General features: G+C 32.2%; 1 protein-coding gene across 2 annotated transcripts; it reads left to right on the top strand.

The window, feature by feature from the left end:
• Window positions 1–12,053: 12,053 nt before the first annotated feature.
• Window positions 12,054–18,117, top strand: LOC105631058 (ER-based factor for assembly of V-ATPase). 2 transcript variants are annotated; one of them, XM_012213050.4, is made up of 6 exons: window positions 12,054–12,197; window positions 12,408–12,519; window positions 15,979–16,313; window positions 16,909–17,047; window positions 17,523–17,608; window positions 17,807–18,117. In XM_012213050.4, exons 3-6 carry the CDS (start codon window positions 16,026–16,028, stop codon window positions 17,927–17,929), a joined length of 636 nt encoding a protein of 211 aa, XP_012068440.1. In that variant the 5' UTR covers window positions 12,054–12,197; window positions 12,408–12,519; window positions 15,979–16,025; the 3' UTR covers window positions 17,930–18,117. The 2 variants fall into 2 exon arrangements, with proteins under 2 accessions (XP_012068440.1, XP_012068441.1); XM_012213051.4 differs by lacking the exon at window positions 12,408–12,519 and having other exon boundaries at window positions 12,059–12,197.
• The last annotated feature ends 8,864 nt before the right edge of the window (window positions 18,118–26,981 follow it).

Raw genomic sequence — 26,981 nt, 5'->3', positions numbered from 1 at the left:
TTATAGTATTGTCTGATTGCATATTGTAATATAGCACTTGTATATAATATTGAATGCCAAAATAAGGAAAAAAATAGATTAATGTACAAAAGTGAGCAGTTCTAGATCACAATATTACACTCGTAATAAAATCTATTTGGCTAAAGATTTAGGCCTAATAACTAAAGAAAACCTAACTTTGATCATTTTAATAATTTTGGTTAATTCTTTTAATTGTTACAATTGATACTCTGAAGTAATTTTTTATTAACAATTGTGTCTCTGTCTATTAACCGTTACTACTATGTTGATTTGGCCGTTAGTGGGACTCTCAATATGACATATCACTTGCTGACTGTAAATTTACAAGATATAATCATTAAAAGAATTGGTCAAAATTGTTAAAAATGCCAAAATTCAGAGTTTTTTTTAGTCATTAGGCCAAAATTTGTTAGTTTACCAATTTAATATATTTATTTCAAAAATATGATAACTATTTAAGTAATTTTTTTTGGTAATAATAAGTAATTTGATGAATCACAAACAGAATTTTTTAAGAAAAAGGCAGATATACAAATCAAACTTATAATCTATACTCAAAATTTATTTAATAAGTGAATTAATTTTAAAATTATTTATTATTTTCAAAATTATTTAATAATTTTAAAATTATTTTCAAAAATTTACATCTCAAATGGGATTATTTTGATGTCGTTTTTCCATTATTAATTCTTGAAACGTGGAACAAAGCTAGCTAATGCGTACTTTACTTTGGTTTGTGTTGATGTATTCTTTTATCCATATTTAACAATTTCCTACATTAATAGTAATCTTTGTTGTCTTATCACATTCATCATATGATGCCCTAACTAATCGGGAAGATGGAGAGCTTCTCAGCCAGGTAAAATTATACTTCTTTAATTAACTTTTTAATTTTGGTTTATTAGTAATCACATTCCTTTTTGTTTTTTATTATTAAATTTTTTAATGAGATTTCAATATAAAACCTCTTGCAATTGATAATTGTGATTTAAATTTGTTGTTTGTGCTTATTATTTTTTAAAATTGAGTGGTCTAATGGATAAAAATAACACTACGGCTACACAACTAGGAGTAGCTATCGCCTTTACTCATCAAATTGGTGAAAATTTTTGTATTTGAAATGACTCGAATTCGAGACCTTTCACTTCTCATATAAGTGAGAAGACCAACCAGACTACACTTAACATAAATGATGAATTTTATTATTTAAATAAAATTCTCTTGTATTTATTAATTAAGAAAATTCACCAAACTGTCATAAGACAATTCACTCAGAACATAAGATAAACTTGAATTTATTTATTTAAAGGAAGTCAAGAGGTAAAAAGGTTACTCTGACCCATAGTTGTTGTTGAAAGGAGTTTCTTACTTGTATATATATTTTGGTGTGACAAATAAACAAAATACCTTTTCTTATCTATCAACTCAAAAGGAAAATAAAGGCATGTGGAGCCTTTTGGCTATGCATTTTCCACCGTACATAAAAAGTTTCAATTTAATGCAACATATTATTACTCATCAATTCAAATATATTTTTTGTTTTGCCACTCTTTCCATTTCATTATTTTTATCAAGATGGTGTTCCTTATTTGATAATTATTCTTTGTTTCGTATTAATAGACTAGAAGAAGATTTCATTTACAAACACAAGCTAGTTTTCTATTTTTTGGCTGTGAAATTAAAAAATTAATTTTTAATTTATAAAATTATAAAAACATTTTGAATTAGAAAAATTTCACATTTTCAAAATTTATTACTGAAAATGAAAATATTATATAAAAATGATCAATTATGACAGTCGTAAGTGATTTTGATTGTTTATGGCAATTGATAGGTGACTAATAGTTATTATCGGTGATCAATAATAGCAATAATTTGTATTCAATAAACTAATAAATGTGATTATATAATTTTTTTTATATGAAAGGAGAGTTAAAATTCAAAAAAGAAAACTAAAGAATGCAAGAGCCATTGAAATACCACTAATGTTATATGTCAAAGTTGGTTGTGGTGTGCCCACTTATATGGGACCCACATGTGCAAAAGGAAAAAAAAAGGAAAAGGAAAATGTGTTATTTGAAAAAGAAGAAAAGTTGGCAAAAGTTGTCAATTTCTTTTTGACAAAGTGTGAAGCCGTGAATGAGTTATACACGACTCATTCACTGAACTGCCTATAAAAGGAGGCAGACGAAGTTCATTTAAACATACCAAAAAAGAGAGAGTGAGAGCAATTGTGAGAGAGAAAAATAGAGAAATTATTCAAAAAGAAAAATTAAGATTAATTTTTTGAGTATTCTTGGATAGAGGGTTGTGAGTGTATGTAAATGCTTTATTTATTTTTCTCCTATAAAAGATCTGTAGCAGTCCGGAGACGTAGGCAAGATTGGCCGAACTCCGTTATCAAATTGTGTGTGTTGTTATTTTCTTTTGCTCCCTCATCTGACTTATCGGGGATTTTGCGTAATTTTTTCCCAACAACTGGTATCAGAGCTGATGCCCAACAACTGGTATCAGAGTTGATTCCTAACAATTGGTATCAAAGCCGAAGGTTTCGGTAGGTCCAGCCGATCAGATAGCGGTACCGGATCCGTGGATATACTTTGAAAATAAATATACCACGACGACGAGAAAATTACGACGAGTCTATTGGTGCTGTCCGCTCGGAAAGTTGTTGCAAAATCGACTTAGTGATGAATAGTAAAATAGTAACTCAAAGTTGGTGATGAACATTATTATTGGCGTTACTATTACTGAGCCCGTTTCAAGTAAGCCCAGCATTATTTCACGCATAGTACTATTTATATGTACGGTTACTATTTACGTGTACGACTACTATTTATGTATACTGATACTATTCATGGAGTCAGACTCGAGTGGGAGTAATGGCCGCAGATGAAGAAAAGTTGAAAATTGAAAAATTCGATGGTGCAGATAGAGGATTATCTGTATCATAAAGGTTTTTTTCAAACCTCTCTCCAGAATGAAGCCAGAGGCTATGAAGGAAGAAGATTGGAATCTTCTAGACAGACAAGCACTCGGGGTTATTCGTTTAAATGCTCTCCCGTAATGCCGCCTTCAACACAACAAAAGAAAAGACTAGACGATGGACATAACACAGTGGCCAGCGACTCAAAACAGAGTGGGCCAGTGTTTGCAGAGGTAGACGATATCTGAGAAAGTCCAGTGGCCAGCAACTCAGAGCAGAGTGGGCCAGTGTTTGCAGAGGTGGACAATATCTCAGGAAGTCCAGTGGCCAACGACTTAAAGCAGAGTGGGCCAGTGTTTGCAGAGTGGCCAGCGACTCAGAGCAGAGTGGGCCAGTGTTTGCAGAGGTGGACAATATCTCAAAAAGTCCAGTGGCCAGCGACTCAGAGCAGAGTGGGCCAGTGTTTGCAGAGGTGGACAATATCTCAGAAAGTCCAGTGGCCAGCGACTCAGAGCAGAGTGGGCCAGTGTTTGCAGAGGTGGACAATATCTCAGAAAGTCCAGTGGCCAGCGACTCAGAGCAGAGTGGGCCAATGTTTGCAAAGGTGGACAATATCTCAGAAAGTCCAGTGGCCAGCAACTCAAAGCAGAGTGGGCCAGTGTTTGCAGAGGTAGACAATATCTCAGGAAGTCCAGTGGCCAGCGACTCAAAGCAGAGTGGGCCAGTGTTTCTAGAGTGGCCAGTGACTCAGAGCAGAGTGGGCCAGTGTTTGCAGAGGTGGACGATATCTCAGAAAGTCCAGTGGCCAGCGACTCAGAGCAAAGTGGGCCAGTGTTTGAGAGGTGGACGATATCTCAGAAAGTCCAGTGGCCAGTGACTCAGAGCAGAATGGGCCAATGTTTGCAGAGGTGGACGATATCTCAGAAAGTCTAGTGGCCAGCTACTCAGAGCAGAGTGGGTCAATGTTTGTAGATGTGGACGATATCTCAAAAAGTCCAGTGGCCAGCGAATCAGAGCTGAGTGGGTCAGTGTTTACAGAGGTGGATGATATCTCAGAAAGTCTGTCGAATGAATGGAGGAGAACCTGAATGCTTTGAGGAAGCATGTCAAACGGCAGATGCCAGCAAGTGGGAGCTTGCCATGAAAGACGAAATGAAGTCTTTAATCTCCAATCAAACATGGGAACTAGTTGAGTTACCCATGGGAAAGAAGGCACTTCACAATAAATGGGTGTATCGAGTGAAAGAGGAACATGATGGTTCCAAGAGATACAAAGCTCGACTGGTAGTCAAAGGGTTCCAGCAAAAGGAAGGAGTTGACTACACCAAAATATTTTCACCAGTTGTAAAACTCAATACTATCAGGTCTGTGTTGAGTATTGTTGCTAGTGAAGGGCTCTACCTTGAGCAGTTGGACGTAAAGACATCGTTTCTTCATGGAGATTTGGATAAGGAGATATACATGTACCAGCCGGAAGGATTCTCAGAAAAAGGAAAAGAGAATATGGTGTGCAAACTCAAGAAGAGCTTGTATGGCTTGAAGTAAGTCCCAAGACAGTGGTACAGAAAATTTGACGGCTTCATGCATTGAGAAGGTTTCCAGAGGTGCAATGCCGACCACTGTTGCTACTTCAAAAGGTTGAAGACTAATTATATCATTCTGTCACTTTATGTCGATGATATGTTAGTAGCAGGACCAGATATAAATGAAATCAAAAACTTGAAGAAGCAATTGTCAAAAGAATTTGACATGAAGGACTTGGGTCCAGCGAAAAAGATTCTTGGAATGCAAATCACGAGAGATAAGCAAAAATAGGTGTTGCAGTTATCTCAAGCGGAGTACATCAATCGTGTATTGCAAAGATTCAATATGAATGAAGCTAAGCCAGTCAGCGCACCCTTGGCTAGCCATTTTCGCCTATCCAAGGACCAGTCCCCTCAAACGGAAGAAGAAAGAAAAGACATGGCCAAAATTCCTTATGCTTCAGCCATAGGAAGTTTGATGTATGCGATGGTCTGTACAAGACCAGATATTGGCCATGCAGTGGGAGTTGTTAGCAGGTATATGTCAAATCCAGGGAAAGCTCATTGGGAAGCTGTAAAGTGGATTTTGAAGTATCTACGAGGCACTACTGAGAAGTGTTTGTACTTTGGTAAAGGAGAACTAAAAGTACAAGGTTATGTAGATGCGGACTATGGAGGTGACATTGATCACCAAAGAAGCACCACATGTTATGTTTTCACTGTTGGTACTACAGCTGTTTGTTGGATGTCACAGGTACAAAAGATTGTAGCTTTATCCACCACAGAAGCTGAGTATGTCGCAGTGACAGAAGCCAACAAAGAGATGATATGGCTTCAAGGCTTGTTAACAGAGTTGGGATTCATGTAGAAAAAGAATGTTTTGTATAGTGATAGTCAGAGTGCAATACATTTGGAAAAGAATTCAGCATTCCATTCTAGAACAAAACACATTGGTCTTCGATATCATTTCATCAGGTCTCTACCTGAGAATGATGTGCTAAAGTTAGAGAAGATTCAAGGAAACAAGAATCCAACTGACATGTTAACAAAGGTGGTGACCACTGAAAAACTGAAGTTGTGCTCGACTTCAGTTGGCCTGCTCGAATAACATACCAGAGAAGATTGTTGCATGATTGATGTGTGAAGACAGATTGAAATCAGTCTTCAAGTGGGAGATTGTCAAAGTTGGTTGTGGTGTGCCCACTTAAATGGGACCCACATGTGCAAAAGAAAAAAAAAAGAAGAGGAAAACGTGTTATTTGAAAAAGAAGAAAAGTTGGCAAAAGTTGGCAATTTCTTTTTGACAAAGTGTGAAGATGTGAATGAGTTATACACGACTCATTCACTGAACTGCCTATAAAAGGAGGCAGACGAAGTTCATTTAAACATACCAAAATAGAGATAGTGAGAGCAATTGTGAGAGAGAAAAATAGAGAGATTATTCAAGAAGAAAAATTAAGCTTAATTTTTCGAGTATTCTTGGATAGAGGGTTGTGAGTGTATGTAAACACTTTATTTATTTTTCTCCTATAAAAGATCTGTAGCAGTCCGGAGACGTAGGCAAGATTGGCCGAACTCCGTTATCAAATTGTGTGTGTTGTTGTTTTCTTTTGCTCTCTCATCTGACTTATCGGGGATTTTGCGTAATTTTTTCCCAAGAACTAGTATCGGAGCTGATGCCCAACAACTGGTATCAGAGTTGATTCCTAACATTATAGTCCAACTAAAGAGAAAGACATGAACAGTTGCAATCCTTAGGAACTAACTACATAACCTTTTTTTCTTTTTCTCTCTGACTGCTTTTCATATGCCCTAATTGCATTGTTCTCTTCGCTTTTCTTTCAATAACCTTGATCTGTCCTTAATTTCTTACTGGTTTTATCGGCTCTTGGCTTTCATGGAGCATGGTATGGCTTCCTTGTCTATCATGAAGGCAAAAGATGAAGGGTTTAACATTGAACCCATAAAAGATCTGGCAGAAACGTCCTATGAATTCTACTTAGTGGGCATGCTTTTAACAATGAACTCTATCAATTTTAACACTATGCAGAACGTGTTCGTTGATCTTTGACATCCATTAGGAGGCATTAGGATATTATGTCTTGAAGCTAAATGCTTCCTCTTCAGGTTTTACAATGAGCTTGATATTGAAAGAGTTATAACAGGATCACCATGGCACTTAACACGACACCTTCTAATTTGGCATCAACTTGACAAAGGTGAAGACCCCTTAACTGTACCCTTACTTTATGTCAATTTTTTGGTGGAAGTTCATGACTTGCCAAAGGGATATATGTCTGAGAATATTGCTACACTCCTTCGAAATTTTGTGGGAAAATTTCTTGAATATGATTCAAAGAATGTGACCTTAGTTTACTCAAGTTTATACGGATAAGGGTCCAAATAAATATCCATCAACCATTAAGGAGGAGAAAGAAGTTAGTGGTGGCTAACGGGGAGGTCCTATACGTTCAATTTTGGTATGAGCGAATATCGACTTTTTGTTTTTTATGTTGTAAGCTCGGTCACACCGACAATTTCTATGAGCAAAGGTTGTACTGGTAAAAAGAGGAGTTAACCTTTGAATGGGATGATCAGCTAAGGGTTCCAGCAAGAAGGGGGGTCAATGGATGAGTACCTGGTTATGGGAAGATTCGAGTGCCTCTACAACAGGATTATAGGCGGGATCCAAGGACCTGGTTATGGTAAACTTTCCTCAACTCAAACAACAATAGTTATGGAATTCTTTTTTAGGTACCAACAGTAAGGAGAGTTTTAATAGAAGAAATTATGGGCTTATAGATTTGGACCAATATCAACCGGGCCTGAATAATGAATGTTTAGGCCCATTGGAAGATGAAGCTTTAGAGAAAAATGAAGAAGCAAAAAAATGTCCCAGAAATAAGTTACACCAATCTTTAGTTGTTTCCCTCACAAAGGATTTAGTAGGAAGTACATAAACACACCAGAAATCGGCTGATCCTGCTAAGCAGGATAGCCAGCAGTCAGGTAAATCATTAGATGGAACTATTGAGAGATTGGCAACCATTGTATAGTTCACGCTCTTAAGGATATCTCCTTGAGTTAAAAGCTTGACATGATTTTTCTTAGTGAGACTCTTATTCATGAAAAGAAAGAGTGTAGTTTTATTGGTTTTAATTCTTGCTTTTCGATGGATAGAATAGGAGGGGAGGGAGGTCTGTCCCTCTTATGGAAGAACTCTTGTAATGTGAATGTGGTGAGATACTCAAATAATTTTATTAATTGTACCTTGGATATTAATGGCCATAGAGTGCATATTATTGCTTTTATGGCTTTCCAGAAAGACAGAGATGGCAGTCTTTATGGAACTTGTTAAGAGCCATAGCAGCTACATTCGACCTCCCTTGGTTGTGTCTAAGAGACTTTAATGATTTGCTCTCCATGGAAGAAAAAGGGGGTAATCCTTATCCTATTTTCCTGATTAATGGTTTTAGAGAGGCAGTTAGGGACTATGAGTTGCTAGAAGTTCCTTCGATTAGTCCTTTTTTCACTTGGGAGTAGAGGCGGGATAATGTTGTAACAATCTAGGAGAAGTTCGACGAAAGTTTGGCCAATAATGAATGGGTTTCTCTCATCCCAGTTTGTTTCCATAACATGCTTGTGGCTCCCATTTATGACTACAAGCCAATTATGGTTGATACAACTATTTCTTCTCGTACAGGGGTGCAACCTCTTTTTAGATTTGATAATTCATAGATATTAGATGAGGAGCTGGAATCGGTAGTGAGGAGGGGCTAGACTATTAACACTTTTGCTCCTATTATGGATAAAAGAACGCTTATAGGGAGGAGATTGATATTTGGTCAAAAAACAGGAATAAAGAATTTCGCAGGAAGAAGCGGAATGTGCATAAGGTACTTGAGAAAAAAACAATTATGACTTGCTTTCTAATTTGAAGTTGCATAAACTTTGTAAGGAATGGAATATTATTTTAGAGCAGGAAGACATGCGACTTCGTCACCAAGCCAAAGCCTTTTGGCTACAAAGCAAAGACAAGAATTCAAAATTTTTTCACATTTTTATTAAGGGGAGGAGGTGGACAAATAAGATTTATAGGTTATTGGATGACTTCAAAGTCTGGATTGAAGATAAAGATGGTATAAAAAAAATATAAAAAATTATTTTAATGCTTTATTTGCATGTAGCTCTTCAGACCCCCATCGGATCACCAGATTGGTTTCCCCTAAGGTTTCTAAGGACAATAATAATATGTTATGCTTTCCTTTCTTATCGGCTGAGTTTAAGGAGGCTATTTTCCAAATGCACCCTAATAAATCACCAAGGCCAGGTAGTTTAAACCCAATGTTCTATTAGAAATATTGGCACATTATTGACAATGATATTATTGCAAGGTGCAACAAATGGCTTGCTCAGGTACTTTTTCCTTAGACGCTTACTGATGCTCTTTTAGTTTTAATTCCTAAGAATAATAATCTTGAAACTGTGAAAGACTATAGGCCTATATATTTGTGCAATGTGCTTTATAAGATTATCTCCAAGGTTCTTGCTAATAGGTTTAAGAAGATTTTACCTAATATTATTTCTAAGAGTCAGTCTATTTTTGTTCTTGGAGGTTAATCCAAGATAATATCCTTGTGGCTTTTGAGATTATTCATAACATGAAATGTAAAATTGATGGGAAATCGGGCATGGCTGCTCTTAAGATAGACATTAGCAAAGCTTATGACCAGGTTAATTGGGACTTTTTGAAACATATGTTAATTGGCCTAGGTTTTAGTGATAAGTGGGTTGCCTGGATGATAATGTGCATTACTAGTGTCAAATATTTTGTCTTATGCAATAGGGAGGTTATTTGGCTTATTATCCCTAAGAGGGGCCTGAGGCAATGGGATCCTTTGTCCCCCTATCTTTTTATTATTTATGCTGAGGGGCTTTCTTTGTTATTTAGGCAGGCTAAGGCTAAGGGCTTGATCTATGGGAATAGGGCTAGTCGTAGGTGTCCTAGAGTTTCAAACTTACTTTTTTGTTGATGATTACGCCTAGAGAGAGTAAAAAAGTAAAAGAGATTTTAAGTGTGTTTGAGGAGACTTCGGGGTAGGCGATTAATTTCCAAAAATCGGGTATTCTGTTTAGTCCTTACATGTTTAGTGTTGATAATATGTCTGTGTCTAATACCCTGGGGGTTTTAATCCATTGAGTGGGGGTAAATATCTAGGTTTACCTTCTTTAGTAGGTCAGAATAAAAGTAGATTTTCAATTACTTAAAGATAAGCATTGGAATAGAATTAATTGTTGTAACAATAGGACCTTGTCTAGGGCGGGTAGGGATATTTTACTAAAGTCCATAGCTCAGGCTTTACCGTCCTTCTATATGAGTGTTTTTCTCATTCGCAAGTCTACTTGTGATGAATTTCAGAAAATCGTGAACTCTTATTGGTGGGGCAAGAAAGGTGGTGATAGAAGTGGTATTCATTGATTTTCTTAGGATCAAATGTGTCATAGCAAAAAAGATGGAGGGATGGGTTTTAGAGACTTGAACTGTTTTAATATAGCTATGCTAGGTAAACAAGGTGGAAACTTCTCGCTCAACCCAATACTCTTCTTCATAATATCCTCAAAGCTAAATATTTTTCAGAGGGGAATTTTTTAGTGTCCTTAGGACACAATCCTAGTTTTACTTGGAAGAGTATTTTGTTTTCCAGACATATTTTAAAACAGGGCCCTTGGATCCTTAAAGATGAGTCCTTTATTGTGGAGGATCCAAATTTAATTGATGGTACCATGAGAGTTTATGCCCTTATGTCTAGGGACTGCAGAAGTTGGGATTTTACTAAAATTGTGGGGCCTTTTAGTACGAGAGATATTCAAGCCATCCTTAATATTCCTATAAGCGTTAGTAATAGGGACAATATAATTATAATGAGGAATTATAAGAAAAAAGGGACTTATATTATTAAATCTTGCTATATATTACCTTAATATCCTTGGAAGAGGGGGATAAAAAAGAGAATGGGAATATTTGGCATAGGATTTGAAATTTAAACATTCCCCGTAAGATGAAAGCAATTTCTTAGAGAGCATTGAAAGTTATCCTTCTTACTAGAGTTAAGATCTTTGATAGAGGGGTCTGCATTAATAAGAGGTATGCTTTTTGCAATGATGAGGAGGATGTTACTCATGTTTTTATGAAATGTTGAACGTCAATTGAGTGGAACTTGTTACTCATGTTTGCAATCGAAGTGGTAAAACAAAATCGTGCTGATAACGTGTTATAAAATAATATGAAACTAAAGAGAGAAATAAAGAGAAAATAAGAAGAAATACGAGAGTGTTATTATTATTATTTATGAGAACCACAAATATATATAGGTACAAGAGTGGAACTTGATAAAGGAAGATAGAGTTCTAATGATTAGGAATATAAACTTCTAACCCATGTAGGATATCCACTAATTTCATAGCAGACGATATATTTTCTAAACAATTCAAAGTAAAGGATGGTAGTAAGATAACTAATACTAATTAATAAAAGTATTTATATTAGTATTTGATGAAAGTTTGTGTGTTTATGTTTAATTTTACTATATAATTGGTTTTAACAATATAAACTCATTAAAAATAGAAGAAAATTATTTTCATATTAAAATTATTTATTCGAATCACTTTTATGCTTGAATTTCAATATAAAAGTTACAAAAAAATGTCACAAAAGAACAACTTAAACGTTATATAAATACTTGCGCGCGAAATGCGAATTCATAACTAGTTATTGAATAATATTATAGCATTAAAGAATTCAAATGGATCGAGAACCATTTAAACAAGACCCCTTTCAGGGATGGCAATTTAAACCGATTCGATTCGATCTAATTTTAGCAGGTTCGAGTAGTAAATAAATGGGTTTGAAACAGATTCAGGTAGTAATTTTACTACTCGTCGCGGATTCGGTTCAAGGACATGATTACCCCTACCCGTTACCCGTTTAATAAATATTCAAAAATATTTAAAATTATTATTTTTTAAATGAAGAATTATATATACACACTTTTTTTAATTATAATTAATGCTATAATCATTTAATATTTATATTATATTCTTTATTAAGTCAAAATAAAAAATTTTATAATTTTTAGTTATTTTTATTTTAAAAAATTAAAAAAATATATTTTTAATGCTAAATGAGTTTTTAAACGGGTAATTATAATCAAATTTGGGATAGATTTAAATAGTAAATATGAATTTTCAAACAAATTTGGAACCGATTTGGATACTTAATTTATAATCAAATTTGGATCCGGACAGTGCATTTTACGCGGGTACCGACCCGTTGCCATCCCTACCCCTCCCTATCCCTCCCTTTCAAACAAACAAACAAAAAAAAAAAAAAAAAAAAGCAAGACCCGCGATAATAAAAAACAAAAAAACTGGGCTTAAAAAGATTTGAACTGAACCAAACCAAGGTCGATTCAAACCAAACCGAAGTATGAAAGGTATTCAGGAGAGAGAAAGCGAGGCTTTCTTCTCCTCTCCCTTCTCTCCTTCACATCGTCCGACAGAGGCTTCCAGCCTCTCCTTCACCGATCAACTTTCGGCCAGCTCCGGGAAGCGATCGACGCCATGCACGGCCACAGCTTTGATCCCAACCTGAATCTAAAGAGAGACAGAAACGTTTAGCCATTGATTACGGCGACCTTCCTCGCTTCCGGCAAGAATCAAGACCATAGGTGAGAGAATACTAACTCCAAAACACCTCCTAGATTACTTTTCTCAAGTTAATTTCAAGTTTTATAGACGGTTTTGTGAAATTTGAAAGTGGGTCTTAAAAATTTTAGGGATTCATCATATACAGTGTAATGATAGCTCATATGGTTAAATTGATCAAAGATATGAAATCCCCTCACTAAAAGGATTGGTCTGGTGTAAATTTCGTACAGCTCCGCTGAAGCCGATTTCCCGTCCACTGTGCGGCGGTCTAGCGAGGTCATTAGAGACAGAATTTTCTTTTCTTTGCCGTAGATCATAAGCTTGCAATCCAATTTTGAATCGGTGAGTCGCAAGGCCTCCAATTGTCAAATTTCAAGTTTAAATTTAAATTTCCTATTCCTAAATTTGGTATTGAACTAATAAATTGGGATCTAATATTTTGCAACGTTATATTCATTATTTGCAAGTGTAAATATTGAACAATTAAACGAATTTTAAACATTTGATTGAACTTTAGTTAAAAGCATATAAATGGTGGCCGTGATAAAGTTAAATAAATTGGATTAAATGATAAGTTTTTGTTATTAGCTAGTGATATGTTATTGGTAAGCCTGAAATGACATGAGTATTGAACGCTATATATATATTGTGATATCGAAAGAAGGGCTTAGATTGAGGAATTGCTTGATGGATGGGCTGGGACTTGTGAAACTTGAATTGGCGGATAGTCCGTATTATAGGGCTTTGGGAAGATGCTATCGGATTTTCGGCAAAACACTTATTAAAGAACTAGGTTAGTTATATCATTAATGGGAAATGACTATTAATATTATTAGTATTACTTTTATCATTATTATTATTAGTAGTAGTAGTAGTAGTATTATTATTATTATAAATCATTAATTACCAAAGAACCACAAGCTTTATTAAAGTTATCAATTAGAATAAATAAATAAATAAAAGAATTGTAATTATATAGTTTGATAAGTTAAGGTAAGTTGCTATAGTGACCGTAATTAGCAAATGAATGAGAATTGAATTTCTCGAATTAGAATTCATACTTAGAATTTCCCTTCTAAATGCTTACAATAGCAGAATGACAAGACAAAAGCTGAAATGAAGCATTAATAAAGATAGTCCTATTAAGGACAATAATGAACTGTGAAAAAAGTTAGATAATTCGCAACACATGCATTTTACATTCATGCATACATGAAGAATATGATATCTATGCGAAACATGCATACATATGGAGATGCCATATAAGCGTGTATGCCACAAGTTGCATTGAATGTATATTTTATATATTGAAAAATAAGGGGATGTCTTATATTATGCACTCTGTGAATGATGTGAGATTATGTGATTGGATGTGACTTGTTTGTGTTTTGTCGTGGAGTTAGTAGTCTCACCCTTTATTTTCATCTCCATCTTCCAAGGCTTGACCGACATCAACTATAATGGACTTAGTGAGTTATTGCACATATAAGCTGAGTGGACAGTCGTGGACATTCTACTCACCTAACCTATTTAAAGTGGCTTTGGGAATAAGTTAAATGGGTGTGGAATGGGTGCGGGTATTAATGTTTAATGTTTTAAATGGATGTGGGTATAGATATTAAAAAGGAATTTTAAACAGGTTTGGAATGGGTATGGTATCAAAATATTTAAGTGGGTTTGAGTGTGGGTAGTACAAATTTTAAGGATACCCTCCCTATTTCCATTCCTAGCAGTGAAAGTGCAACATCAAAAGTGACATAAACAATGTAGACAAAAGCGACATATGCGCGAGAATTCAGATTAAGGCTATAAATTTAATTATATGCGTCTAATACAAAAAGTGACGTAAGTAGACGATTGTAAAATTGTGTGCAAAAAGAATGAAGAAAATGAGCACATTCACTAAACGTGGTTGTAATTGGATACTACACAACAGCTCAGTTGTCGCTTCATTCACAATGTTTGAGTCAACTTCAGTAGGTGAAGCATTAAAATCTAATTCAAGTTCATCAGGTGTAGGCATTTCTTAAATTTGTTTGTGGGCGAACTATTAGGAAAGTAGTTGAAGTATAATCGAAATGTTGCATCCATGATGCTTAGAGAATTTTCATTTATTTTTAAAGTGCCCTATTCTATAATGTCTGCAAATAAAAGTTTTTTCTCTTGATGGGTTCTTCTTTACTTACATATGGTCATATATAAATAGAAGTTCAGGAGACCTTTTGCAAGCACTAAAAAACTAGGCTCCAAAAGTGGTTAATTTTGCACCCTCAATTGAACAATGCCCCACTTTTATAATCCTCTAAATTTCCCTTTAAATTTGAAACATTGCCAAAATTTTCTCAAATTTCAAATTCCTTTTTAAGCGCTTAAAATGTAGCTCAAATTTCCCCCAAAACAGCTGTTGATGTCACAAGATAATTAAAAAACTGCCTATGGTACATATATTATGCTCTATCAATTGTCAACTAGATCGAATACTTCAAATTAAGATTGTATTTTTTTTTTTTTTTTTTATATGAGAAGTTTATTATTTAGACTTTTATGCAAAATTATAGAAACTTATCGATTTGTATTCTATATTGACTCAATACACGAACTTTGTTACTTTAACTTTATATTGTCCTCAATTTTTACTTTGATTCATTAAACACTTCAATTCATAAAATTGCACCTATTAAACACTTCAATTCATAAAATCATTTTATTGAACACTTCAATTTGCAAAATTAGATTAATTAAACATTTATTAAATAGTTGAAAGTCATGAAAATTATTATTTCAAACATCATGTTTGCAAAATATCAAATTGATATTTTGTGAATAAAAGCTAAAATTCTTAAAACTATTGCTGTTATTGTGGAAAGGAGTGCAATGTTACTAAAATTTATAAATTCAAATGCATGATATTGATAGGTCATTGATAAAATTCAGGATGACATATGATTAAAGTTGTAAAATTCAGAAATGAATTTATGTATTTCGCCATTCTTTATCAAAATACTGTTTTCTCCTAGTAAAATTTTCAGTTTTAATTTATTCTAAAAAAAATTATTCTCAATTATATCAATTTTCTGTTTTCTCCTAATAAAATTTTCAGTTTTGATTTCTTCTCAAAAATTTTTTTTGACAACTAGTGATAAGAACTAAATATATCAAATAAATTGAAAAAAAAAAATATGCTCTTCAAAATGCACATTAGTGAAAAAATAATTCGATTCATTCTCTCTCTTCCGCCTATTCGTTATGTCTTTCCTTCGTTCTCAGCATTCTGTCTTCATCCTTGATCTCTAACCATAAAAATGTAATTCACTAGAAACTACAGCAAAAGCTACAAATCGGTGAGTACCTCTTTAACTCTTTTTTGTTTTGGTTTGGAAATCCCAATTTCTTTTCCCATTCTCGTTTTCATACACTTGCAAGCACCCAGTCACTGCCTCAGCATTTGATCCCAATGACGGGAATCTAATGAATCGGACTAAGGAAAACCTAATTGAGGATATTATGTTTGTTTGATTCTGGTGCAGTAAAAGAAAAAGAAGAAAGCTTTGATGATTGTTTCTGTAATTTTGTTTTGTGAATTCGAATGTCTATGGTGGTTTGTTCTTTGATTTGATTACTGTGAAAATGGGATTTTTTTTTCAAAAAAATTAAATGTAAGTATTATTAGTCCAGTTGACAAAGTTTGCAAATTTGGTTCTCTGAGAATTTAAATGTTCATGTGATTTTGTTTTGTATATTTTTAGGTTCTGCTTTCAAGCTTTAATTATTGTGATATTTGTTTGGGTTTGATGTGAACAGGGTTGAGGTTGTTGCTCTTTCACCAATGTACTAGATTGAAACTATATATGATTCCTTCTCAAACAATGAGCACCACAACTGAGCCTCAAAACACACCTGGATTGATTATATCGACCACTGAACCCATTCGTTCCTTTCTCCTTTCAGCTTCCAAACAACCACACCTTTCTCAGAACCTTCGAGCCCTTGCTTCCACTCTCCTCACTCAAAATAATATACACTACAAGTCTCTACGTAGCTTATGGATAGCATGCCAGCCTTCCAACCGACCTGATTTGGCCAGCCTCTTCTCAGGATCTGAATTCCTCTTTACTAGTCCTAAACCTAGAGAAAAGGTAAGGCTTGCAATTTTCTTTCTCTTTCTCTTGTATATATGCTGTATGTTTCTTAGGAAAATTGTGAAAAATGAGAAAATCTCTCAATTGGACTAAGTGTAGTATTTATGCTCAGCATACTTGAGCTGTTTTTCATTGCCTTTTTTTTTTTTCTTTTTGGAATTTGCAATAATGAAGTTAAAAAAAAAAACATAGGTTTTTAAAATTTCCTTCATGTCTTGGTGACCAAACAGACATGATTTTGTGGAAAAGTCAAAATAATTCATCAAATTGAAAAATCACCCCTTGTTTGGTATAGATGAGTTGAAGTGTGAAATGCATTTACTGAGAAAAATTGTTTTAGTTATATTGACTTACATATTTTGAAGTGAAATGAACATTTTTGTTTACATCAACTGTGAAAATGAGAAGTTCCGAATGAATTCTACATAATTTTGTGGAATTCATTAATAAGAAGCAGATCCTTAATGTAACTTTAGTTGACTTGATGATATTCCCTCTGGCAACTAAGAAAATGGGTTTTTGTGTTGGTGTATTAAATTTATGCTTATTTTGTTTGCCTTTCCATATTTCTTTTATTTTGAGATTGATATAGAGTGAAGCGTTAAAGGCAAGACTGAGGAAACTTGAGGAATTGGCAGAGAGGAATGCATACCAGAAGCTTGTTATGGATATTACACCAAGGAACGACGAGACTGAGCCTTTCTCCTCTTACAAGGATCAGCTTGGTTTTGGTAATTATCATTGAACTTGCAAAGTTACATCTAAAGTTCCTGCAGCAATATGATATTAGAATTTTCTGTTTCCAGAATGCATTGCTCATTAAGAACTTGTTTGGTATGGTTGAAAACTGCATAAAATTTTCTGGAATCTTGTGCAAATCTATATTTTCATGTTTGCTATAGATGAAAATTCATGTAGAACTCTACATTTTTAACTCCACGGAATTGGTTGTATGCTTGAATTAAATCTCATCAAAATTGATAGAATTTGCAATTGAACTATAAAGTTAACAAGGGTCGAGCTATCTAAACTAATCAATCTAAAGTACAAGCTAATAATGTTAAATATTTCAATTAATTCTATAGTTAATCCAAACGTGAAATGAAATTTATTTGCAAATGAAATGAATTCTGTATGGTTTATTCCAAGCATTTTTAAATATGATGTTATGATGTTCTGAAGTTATTGCCTTGAAAACTTTCACAGGTTTACATGTTGCTCTAACCATGTTTACTGGCTACTTGGTGGGATATGCAACATTTAGGGCATTGTTTGGCCACAATCTTGGAATGGTAAGATAAGATGCCATCTTTTCTATATATGCTTGTGTGTTTTTTCTTGATCATTGCAAGTGTAAACTGCTTGTCTTGTGGGGATATTGTTTTCCCTTGTCATCAATTTGCCATGAGCACATAAACCTATTGCTTCAAACTTTTCTCTTCCATTTCCTATTTTATTGAACTTTGATGCCAATCTTCCATTTAATCCAGAGTGCTGCTGGAGGGATTCTTGGTCTAGTTTGTGGAATGCTTGTAGAAACTTTGCTTTTTATTATCAGAACTTCTAACCAAGATCGTCGATCCTCAACTTCTACACTAAAGAAGAATCAGTAGACTTGCTATAGAGAGGCTGGTTTTTCGAATCTTTGTCATTTAATGCTGAGTTGAAAAGGTATTTAACTATATTGTAGACAGTTCATCTGGTTATGTGTTCACAATGTAGGTTGCTCTCATAGATTCACAACAGATTGTTTTTATATATATTATACATTTTACTTTCAAATGGTCAACAATTTTTCAAAGGCTGGAGGTAAATAGGCCTTTTAGCTACACCTTTTGTTATTAAAACATCACTATGCCTTGTAATCTTGGATGTGTCTCGAGTTGTTTTTCAATACCAGTGTTTTGTTATCACAAAAAGATAGTTGTCTGCCAGTGCACAGCATTTGAATCACTTAGTGAGGCCTTTTTTTTTTTTTTTTTTTCAAATCTTTATGTTGCAATATTTTCAAAACTGTAGCTAGGACTAATTGGTTGATGCTTTCTTTCAGTTCTTGGACATTAGTTGGAATGCAATATTTTCAATATCTGTAGCTAGACCTAGTTGACATGGGAAGTTTCTTGTTATTATCTTGTGTTGTGTAAATTTCTATAAACAAAATGATGAACTTTTGAAGTTTTAAAGAACTTTAACTCTTCATATCAGTGCAGTTTGTGACACACACACACACACACACACACACACAGTCTCACATAGCATCAAACCAAACTGAAAAAAAAAAAAAAAAAAAATGAAATGAATAAATTCATATTTGCATAATTGCTTGGTTTAGAAACAAAGAGAGAACTAGGGGATTTGGTGGTCCTTTAATTATCTAAGACAGTTATGTGCTAGCTGTTAGTTTATTGAGTAATTTAGGTGTTTTTAATGGATTTTGTTTGTGTAAATTTTTCGTTGAGATATTGGTTTGCTCGAAACTCCATGGATTTGGTTTGAATTTTCAGTCTTCTTATATGGATTCAGCCATTACATGGGTAGGCATGGCAACGGATCAGGTATCCGTTTAAAATACTCTGCCTGATCTGAACCCAATACGGATAGTAAAAATACTATCTAAACTCGTCACAAACCTATTTATTCATTACCCAAACCAGCTAAAATTGGGTCGGGTCGGGTTAAATTGATATCCCGATAGATGGGTATTTATATGGGTTTTGATATTTATGTTGTATAGATTTTGCCATTTTGGTAATTTTATATTACTAGTTATTAAATAACGGGTTTCATTTTATATTACTAGTTATTAAACCATATAATGGCTTGAATATTTGAAATTATTTACTGCCTCGTTAACATAATAGCTGGAATATTAATTCTCTATGAAAAATAATTAAATATGGTACTTAAGAAAATATAAGATAACATAAAAAAAAAAAGTTAATACTAATAAACTTTTCTTCCTTTTTTTTTTTTAATCGTAACCATTGGTATTTGAAAGCTTATTGGATTTTGACTAAATCAGGCTCCGAGTATAAAGCTCGAACATTTAATTAAGGGAAAGGAGTACCAATTACTCTATCCTAAAAAACATTGGTAATAATAATAATAATAAATTTCTCTTTTGTACTTGATAAAATTTAATTAAGGCTATTTATTAATATTTAAGATAAAAGAAAAATTAATAATTGATTTTGGTTTTGGCACCATCAATTCCCATCTCTGTTCTATTCAGTAGGGGTGTAAACTGGTTTGGAATTAATCGATTCAAATTGAATTTCAATTTAGAACGGAATTTTAGAATATAAAAATTAAATGAAATGTATATTTTAAGATATTGGTATATAAAATATTGAATGGAAATATAGTACAAAATTCCATATCCCTATTCAAATTTTATTTTATTTTATTTTTTAGTTTTAATTATATATTTTAATAATACAATATTAAAATTGAGTAAAATGTTTTTAAAATTTAATATTAAAAACTCCTATTTCAATCTAATATTGTATAGTTTACTGGAATATGAACCCTAATAATAATTATAATAAGCTTGAAAAATCCAATTCAAAATAAAAAAAAGGAAGTCAATTTCAGTCATATTTTACATGTTTTTCATCGATTTTCTTTGATTCATGTAAAGTGATGTATCATTTTCTTTTGTTATATTTGACAATAAAATTTATTTTTTAATGTTCAACTTTAAAAATTTTTTATTTGAATTGCTATCTTGGTCTTTTTTTTTTTTTTTTCTTATTTCTCTTTCTAGTTTATCGTTTTTAAATTTTATTATATCTATTTCATGATCGTACTAATAACATACGTAGACTTACTTTACATTTTGAATTGCATAGAGAGGATTATTTGATTTATTAGACTTTGAGAACCCAACTCATGACTAGGTAAAATAAAATTATTATGCTAATTTGATTATAAATTTACTTTTATGTCTGATTGGATGTAAATAAAAAAAAAAAAAAGTCATAATCCAATTTCAATTTTGATTCATTTATTTTAATTTTGACAATATCAAATACTCGTGACAAGATAAGGATCACATGCTAGTATTTTTTTTTTTCAAAACAAAAAAATTGAAATTGATATAAAAGCTTCCAAAAAGAAATATTAAACCATGCTACGGATTGTTGAAAGCCAGATAGTGACAGAAACGCAATAACTCAAACTGAAACGCCATCCTACACGCTTTCTGCGACTACGAACTATCATATGTGAACTGGACGTTTCAAACATCCTTATCGTCATCGTTAGGGTTAGCTCAACAATTTGTCATCTTCTTCAACTAAGAAAATCCAACTCATCACCTAAATGAAAGTTTGATTTGGTATGATATTAATTTAATTAATTATATAATAATAAGTTTGATTTGGTAAACTAAGTAGTCTGTGGATAAAGGCAACCACAATTAGAACTATTTATGAAATACCCATATTTGTATCGATTTGTTAATTAGAACTCGGGCAAATTTTGCAATTATTTTTCCCAGTTTTGCTAAGTATTTTAAATATTATAATATGTCTTGTAATTTTATTTATTAAATTTGCTAAAGAAGCGTTCTACTTATTATAAATGACTTCAATTCCTTAAGTGGGAAATTTGATTACCTATTATTATTATTTTATTATTTGTTAATTATTGTTTATATTGATATATATTATCTATGTAGTATAAATTTTTGAGATTTGATTGATTTATTTCTTAAATATAATTAAGATATTGCCGTTATTATATTTGAAGCTTATATTAGCCCTTGATTTAAAATTGTTAATGATATTTATACTTCGAACATGCTCCTGAAGTAGTAATATTGAGAGAGATGATTTTAAGATATATTTTGAATTTTTCATATCTTTTATATCATTGAGCAAAATAAAAAGATTTTAATAAAGATCATGAGATCACCCAACTAAATTTTGCCCAATTCCTTGAATTGAATAGAATAACATATATATGGCTCTAGCTGTGTCTACCCAACTAGATATGATATTTTCTCTGAAGTGAATGCAATAATATATGATATTGGGCGTGAATATGAATAATGTTAAAGATATAATTGTGATTGAGAATATTCATGAGATTATAATTGAAATAATGATTTTAGCAATAATGGTAGCCACATGAGTTAATAAGAACAAATCTTACAACCAGAAGTGGTACAAATAAATGTGGCGTATGTAGATATTGGTTATGTACTTGTACACCAAATATTAGAAGGCAAATTTGATTTTGGTAGTAGAAGAATATTTAAAGGCTCCGTAAGAGCAAGTATTACTACCAAAAAGGAATGAATTTTATGCATAATGCAGCATTCCAAAGATATTTATAATTGAAATAAATATTGTTGTAGGCCAAAAATTTATAAATTCAAGTACTTTATCATTTGGCATGATCGATTGAACCATTCTGATCAATAATGATGCGGAAAAAAAAATCCTTAAATGGATATTTATTGAAGAATCAGAAGTTTCTTCAAATCTATTGAATTTTTCATGCTTAGTTTGTTCTCAAAGTAAATTAATTATTGAGCAATCACCAAGAGTTCAAATTGAACTACTTGCATTTTCTGAAATATATAAAGTGAAATTATTGATTAATTCATCCATCATGTAGATTATTTGGATATTGTATAGATGCATCCAAAAGATTGTTACATGATTATTATCAACATGCAACTAGAAGTTTGTATGATTATTACGCAAATAATTTAATTAAAAATACAATTTCTAGATTATGCTATTAAGACAATTTATTTTGAGAATAATGATAAATTTACACAACGGCCTTTAATGATTATGGCGTGTGTTAATTGAAATAATTTAGGGTAACATGTTGTTGCTTTTATTTATGCTCAAAAATGATTTAGTAGAATCATTTATAAATCATTGTAATTAATTGCAAGACAATTATTATGAGAACAAAGCTCCTTATTTTTGTAGAGCAGCATGCTATTATATATAGTAGTACTTACTCGCATCAGGCCAATAAGTTATTATAAGTTCTCTCCTTTACAATCGGTTTTAGATCAAGAACCAAATATTATTCATCCATGAATTTTTGAACGTGCGGCGTATGTTCTAATTGCTCCACCACAACGCACTAAGATAGGTCCTCAAATGAGGTTGAAAAATATGTCGGGTATGAATTTACATCTATCTATCTAGAACTTTCAAAAATAAGAAAGTTATTTATAGTCAAATTTGCTAATTGTTACAGATCTTGACATTAGGGGAAGAAAATAAGCAGCTAGAAGAATAATTAATTGAAAAAGAATTGTCGTTATTATATCTTGATTCTCATACAAGGCAGTGTGAATTTAAAATTTTAAAAGATAATTCATTTACAAAATATTGCAAATTAGTTACTAGATATATTTACTGATCCAAAAGGAAATAATTAAATCTCATAAACTAGCTGTAAAATGCTCTTATTAGAATTAAAGTCCTTGAAGGACAAACTGCCTATGCTAATGAGTCTAAGGCACGCCTGAAGTGTAGTAGACTAATTGGTTTTAAAGATAAAAATCCTAGAAAATGAAAAGAAGCAAATATTCAAGATATTTAAGTTCTAGAAAAGTAAATTCTAGAAGAAATCCTAGACATGACTAGTAAGTTTTCCGAAGAAATTCAAGTACTTGAAATCAATGAAAATTATGAGATCTCTATAAATTATATCATGCCAGGACAAGATGGAACCAATATCAAATATATGTTGACAATATTTTTTATGATATAGCGCTGAATTTTTTTTTTGAAAGCTTATGAGGATCTTGAGAACTATCTATTGAGAATATAAACATAGAATTAATTGGCCAAAATAGAACGACACATATGATATTTAATTTACTTGAAAAGTAAAATTTAAAAATTGAATATGGGCATCAGGAGATGTCAAGCCAGTAAAATGTAAATATATATTTGTGCGAAATTAAAATGGGATCATGAGTTATAAAGCAAACTTATTGCACATGTTTTTTCCGCAAAGAACTGGTATTGATTATGAGGATAAATATCCTTATGTGGTGGATACAATTATAATTTGATATTTGATTAGTCTGACAACTTATGAAAATTCTAAATGTGTCTAGTGAATTAATAGCTGCCTATTTATATACTAACTTGATGTAGATATCTATATGAAAATCCCTGAAGGATTTTAGTTGCTTGAAGTATAAAGTTAAATTCTTGAGAAATTTATTCAACTAATATTATAGAGCTCTATAAATTATTGGATAATAATATCCATAAAAAACTGAAAAAATGCTTGAAGCAAACAAATTGAAACCCCGAGAAATATATTCAAGATTTCTAAATGGATTAAAGAAATTTCAATACATTTGATATAATAGCCTTAATGATGTTTATGACTAAGAAAATATAATATTATTTTATAATTATATTATTTTTATAATATTTTATTATTGAAAGCATACTTTTAATATTTACTTTATATATTATCACGAGTAAGGTGATATCTTGATTAGTGGATATCAGTTGAAATGATATTTTAATAATATTATTGTATGTTTATGAATTTTTATAGAGATATTTGAATATGAATTTGTCATTATTTGATTGGAACTCCTGAAGAGTTTCCAAAGATTATAAATTCCTTAAGGAAAGAGTTTGAGATGAAAGACATTGAAAATATAAAGTTTTGTTTCGGCTTAAAGATCGAGCATTTCATAAAAGAAATTTTACCTATGAATCCACATATATGATTAAGTTATTCAAATGATTTTATTTGGATAATAGCGAGGTCACTTGATGAAAAGATGACCATTTTTCACTTTGAGAAAATTATAAAGAACTCTTGGTCTTGAAGTGTGACATCCTACTGAATCCAGTCGTTGCATAGAATCGAGTCGAGTCCAGCCGAACTAGAGCCCGGTTCGAGCCATTTAACTCCAGAGTGGGGTAGAATGGGATGTAACTTAAATAAGTAAAAAAAAGTGGACTTACTTGAATGAAACAAAAAGATCAAAGTATAAGGAGTAGGACTTACTTGCACTAAAATATAGAGTTTAGGTATTAAAATGTAACATAGGGAAAATGTAGGTACTATCTGGTAATTTTAACATACAATTAAAGAGATGGTTGGAGCAAAAAGCAACAGCTTGACATCATATTCAGCACACAGAATGATATTAGCATGAAAGGACATAGGTTCAATCAGATTGTAGCGTCTCGGCTCGGTTCATTCGAGTTAACGGGTGGACTGGGAGGGGATGTTACATGAAGTACCATATTTTAGTACAATAAAGGCGCTAATGTATCTTGCTACTTATACTTGACTTGATTTTTATAAATTTTATTAACAAGATATAGTTCTTGTTGAAAATGAAGGAATTAATGGAGTTACATATATATTTTGAGATCTTCATATTATATGATAAATATGAGTTATATTATAACTAACATGTCAAAATCAGTCTTGATTGGCCATGAAAATGCAAGTTATTTGTCTAATCCACATTATGTTATATTATAAACAAGTCATTCATTTATATGTGGATGTACAATTATTTTATGACATTCAAGAATCGAAGAATTGCTAATACTTCTTTTAACTATCAAAATTTTAGCAACTCATGAAGAAAGATAAGAATGTGTTTGCTCAAAGTACGTGTAGTCTATTTGTCTAGAGAGAAATTCCTACAATATTATATAGAGAATTGTATATTGAAGTTCAATCACTCAAGCGATTATATTATTGATTTGCTCATCAAACATCTTCTACTACAAGCTTTCTACCATAAGTTTTGAAGGATTGGTGCACAAAAAAAGAAACGCATAAACTCAAAGATCTCAAGATTTATCTTCATGAGCGGGAGAAAATACGCACTGTACTATTTTTCTCTTTAACCAAGGGTTTTTCCAACTGGATTTTCCTAGTAAAGGTTTTTAATGAGGCAGTATTTCAATGCGTATTGAAGAAAAGAATAATATACTGTTTTTCTTTCACTAAGATTTTTTTTTTCCATAGTATTTTTCTTAGTAAGGTTTTAACGAGGCATATTCTTTGAAAAATGGATATCCAAAAGGGAATGTTATAAAATAAGTGAATGTCCCATATTAGCTAGAATTCTGTAGTCTTAATTATTGCGAACTTTATCTTCCTGATTTGTGAAGGATTCTGTTAGGGTTTCACTTATGTAACTATATATATGCATCTTCTCATTAATAATAAAGATACTCTCGTATTCTCTTCCATATTTTGCTCTCTATTCCTTCCCTTTCTTCTCTCTAGTTTTATATTATTTTATAACATTACTTAATTTATTTGTTTTTAAAAAAGGCTTGAACTTATTTCTTTTTTTAGAAAAATGGCTTGAAATTAATTTATTTTTTTGAGAAAAAAGCTTGAACTTAATTTAATTTTTTAAAATGAAAAGAGGTATTTATAGTAAATTCAAAAAATCAACTTTTCATAAATACCCTTAAAACTAACTGTTATATATTTGTTAGGAGGGTTAATTTGAAAATTTCATAAAAATATCTTAAAAAATAAAAAAAAAATTGAACCAGGAGAACCTTTGGTTCGAAGCCTCAGAGGCATCGGTACAAACCGGTTGAAAGAACCACTGGTTTCGGCTGGTTCTTGGAACCATCGGTTCACGGTTCCTCAAAAGTGGGAACCGAAACTGGACCTTAGACCCCGATTTCAATTTCCAACTGGTTCTTAGAATCAGTTCACGGTTCCTCAAAAGTGAGAACCGGAACCAGAATGCAGACCTCCGGTTTCTATTCTGGTTTGGATCGGTTATGGTTCATCATGGTTCTGGTTCTGAATTGGTGGTTTCGGTTCCAAAAATCGTGAAATGGCCACCCCTACCCTTATGTAGATGTCGGAAAATAGTACCAATTACGTACATTTATGAGTAAATAAGGGCGCGCGAACCTCAATGTCGAAAGACTAAAATGGGGTCAAATGATCCTACTAAAAAAAATTTTCTTTTATATATTAAATATTATATATAAGTATGTTATTTTCTCAAAATCTAAAATTAACCTAAAAACTCTCTTTTCTTCTTTCACGGGCACCACCGGTGAACTCTCACCAGTGGTCTCCCCTTTCCCTTTTTTTATGTTTATTTTTTCGTAAATAATCCGCAGATCTGTATACAAATCTAAATTATTGTCACCAAATATTAGGATTTATTGTTGCCCATATCTTGAGATTTTGTTTTAAGATATAGTTTTAAGTTATTGTTATCATCATTATAGTGATTTTGTTTAGAGTCTTTTATTATTTGGTTAATTTGGTTAATTATATAAAAAGAAGTGTAGATCTCATCTCCAATAGAAGGAAGGAATTTGAACATAATCATATCGGACCTGTAGAAAGACCATGGAGTCAAACAATAGCCATGAATAGCCACCAGGTGGAGCAAGCGATCGCCTATAGCACAAATATTATGCTCTATCAACTCGATTAGATATTTCAAATTAAGATTGTGTTTTTTTATTATTTGTATAAGTGGTTTATTATTAGATTTTCTACACAAAATATAAAAACATATTGATATGTATATCATATTTGTATATAGTTTCCAATTAATGAAATTTCTTTCATTTTTTTCTCAATGAAAAAAAAAAGTACGTTATTTTAACCCACATCTATAATTTTATTTGAGCCTCCCTTAGGAGAGTG

This window comes from Jatropha curcas, chromosome 8 (genome assembly GCF_041381405.1).
Source record: "Jatropha curcas cultivar XTBG-Jc1 chromosome 8, XTBG_Jcur_1.0, whole genome shotgun sequence".
NCBI lineage: Eukaryota > Viridiplantae > Streptophyta > Magnoliopsida > Malpighiales > Euphorbiaceae > Jatropha > Jatropha curcas.
Note: the sequence above shows the minus strand (reverse complement) of the source record. Positions and strands in the feature narration are given on the sequence as shown.

Bases quoted from the DNA above. Each gene is read 5' to 3' on its own strand.
- LOC105631058 (XM_012213050.4), top strand. From the start codon at position 16,026: ATGATTCCTTCTCAAACAATGAGCACCACAACTGAGCCTCAAAACACA. The intron at 16,314-16,908 runs GTAAGGCTTGCA...AGATTGATATAG, and splicing joins GTCCTAAACCTAGAGAAAAG to AGTGAAGCGTTAAAGGCAAG. The intron at 17,609-17,806 runs GTAAGATAAGAT...CATTTAATCCAG, and splicing joins TTGGCCACAATCTTGGAATG to AGTGCTGCTGGAGGGATTCT.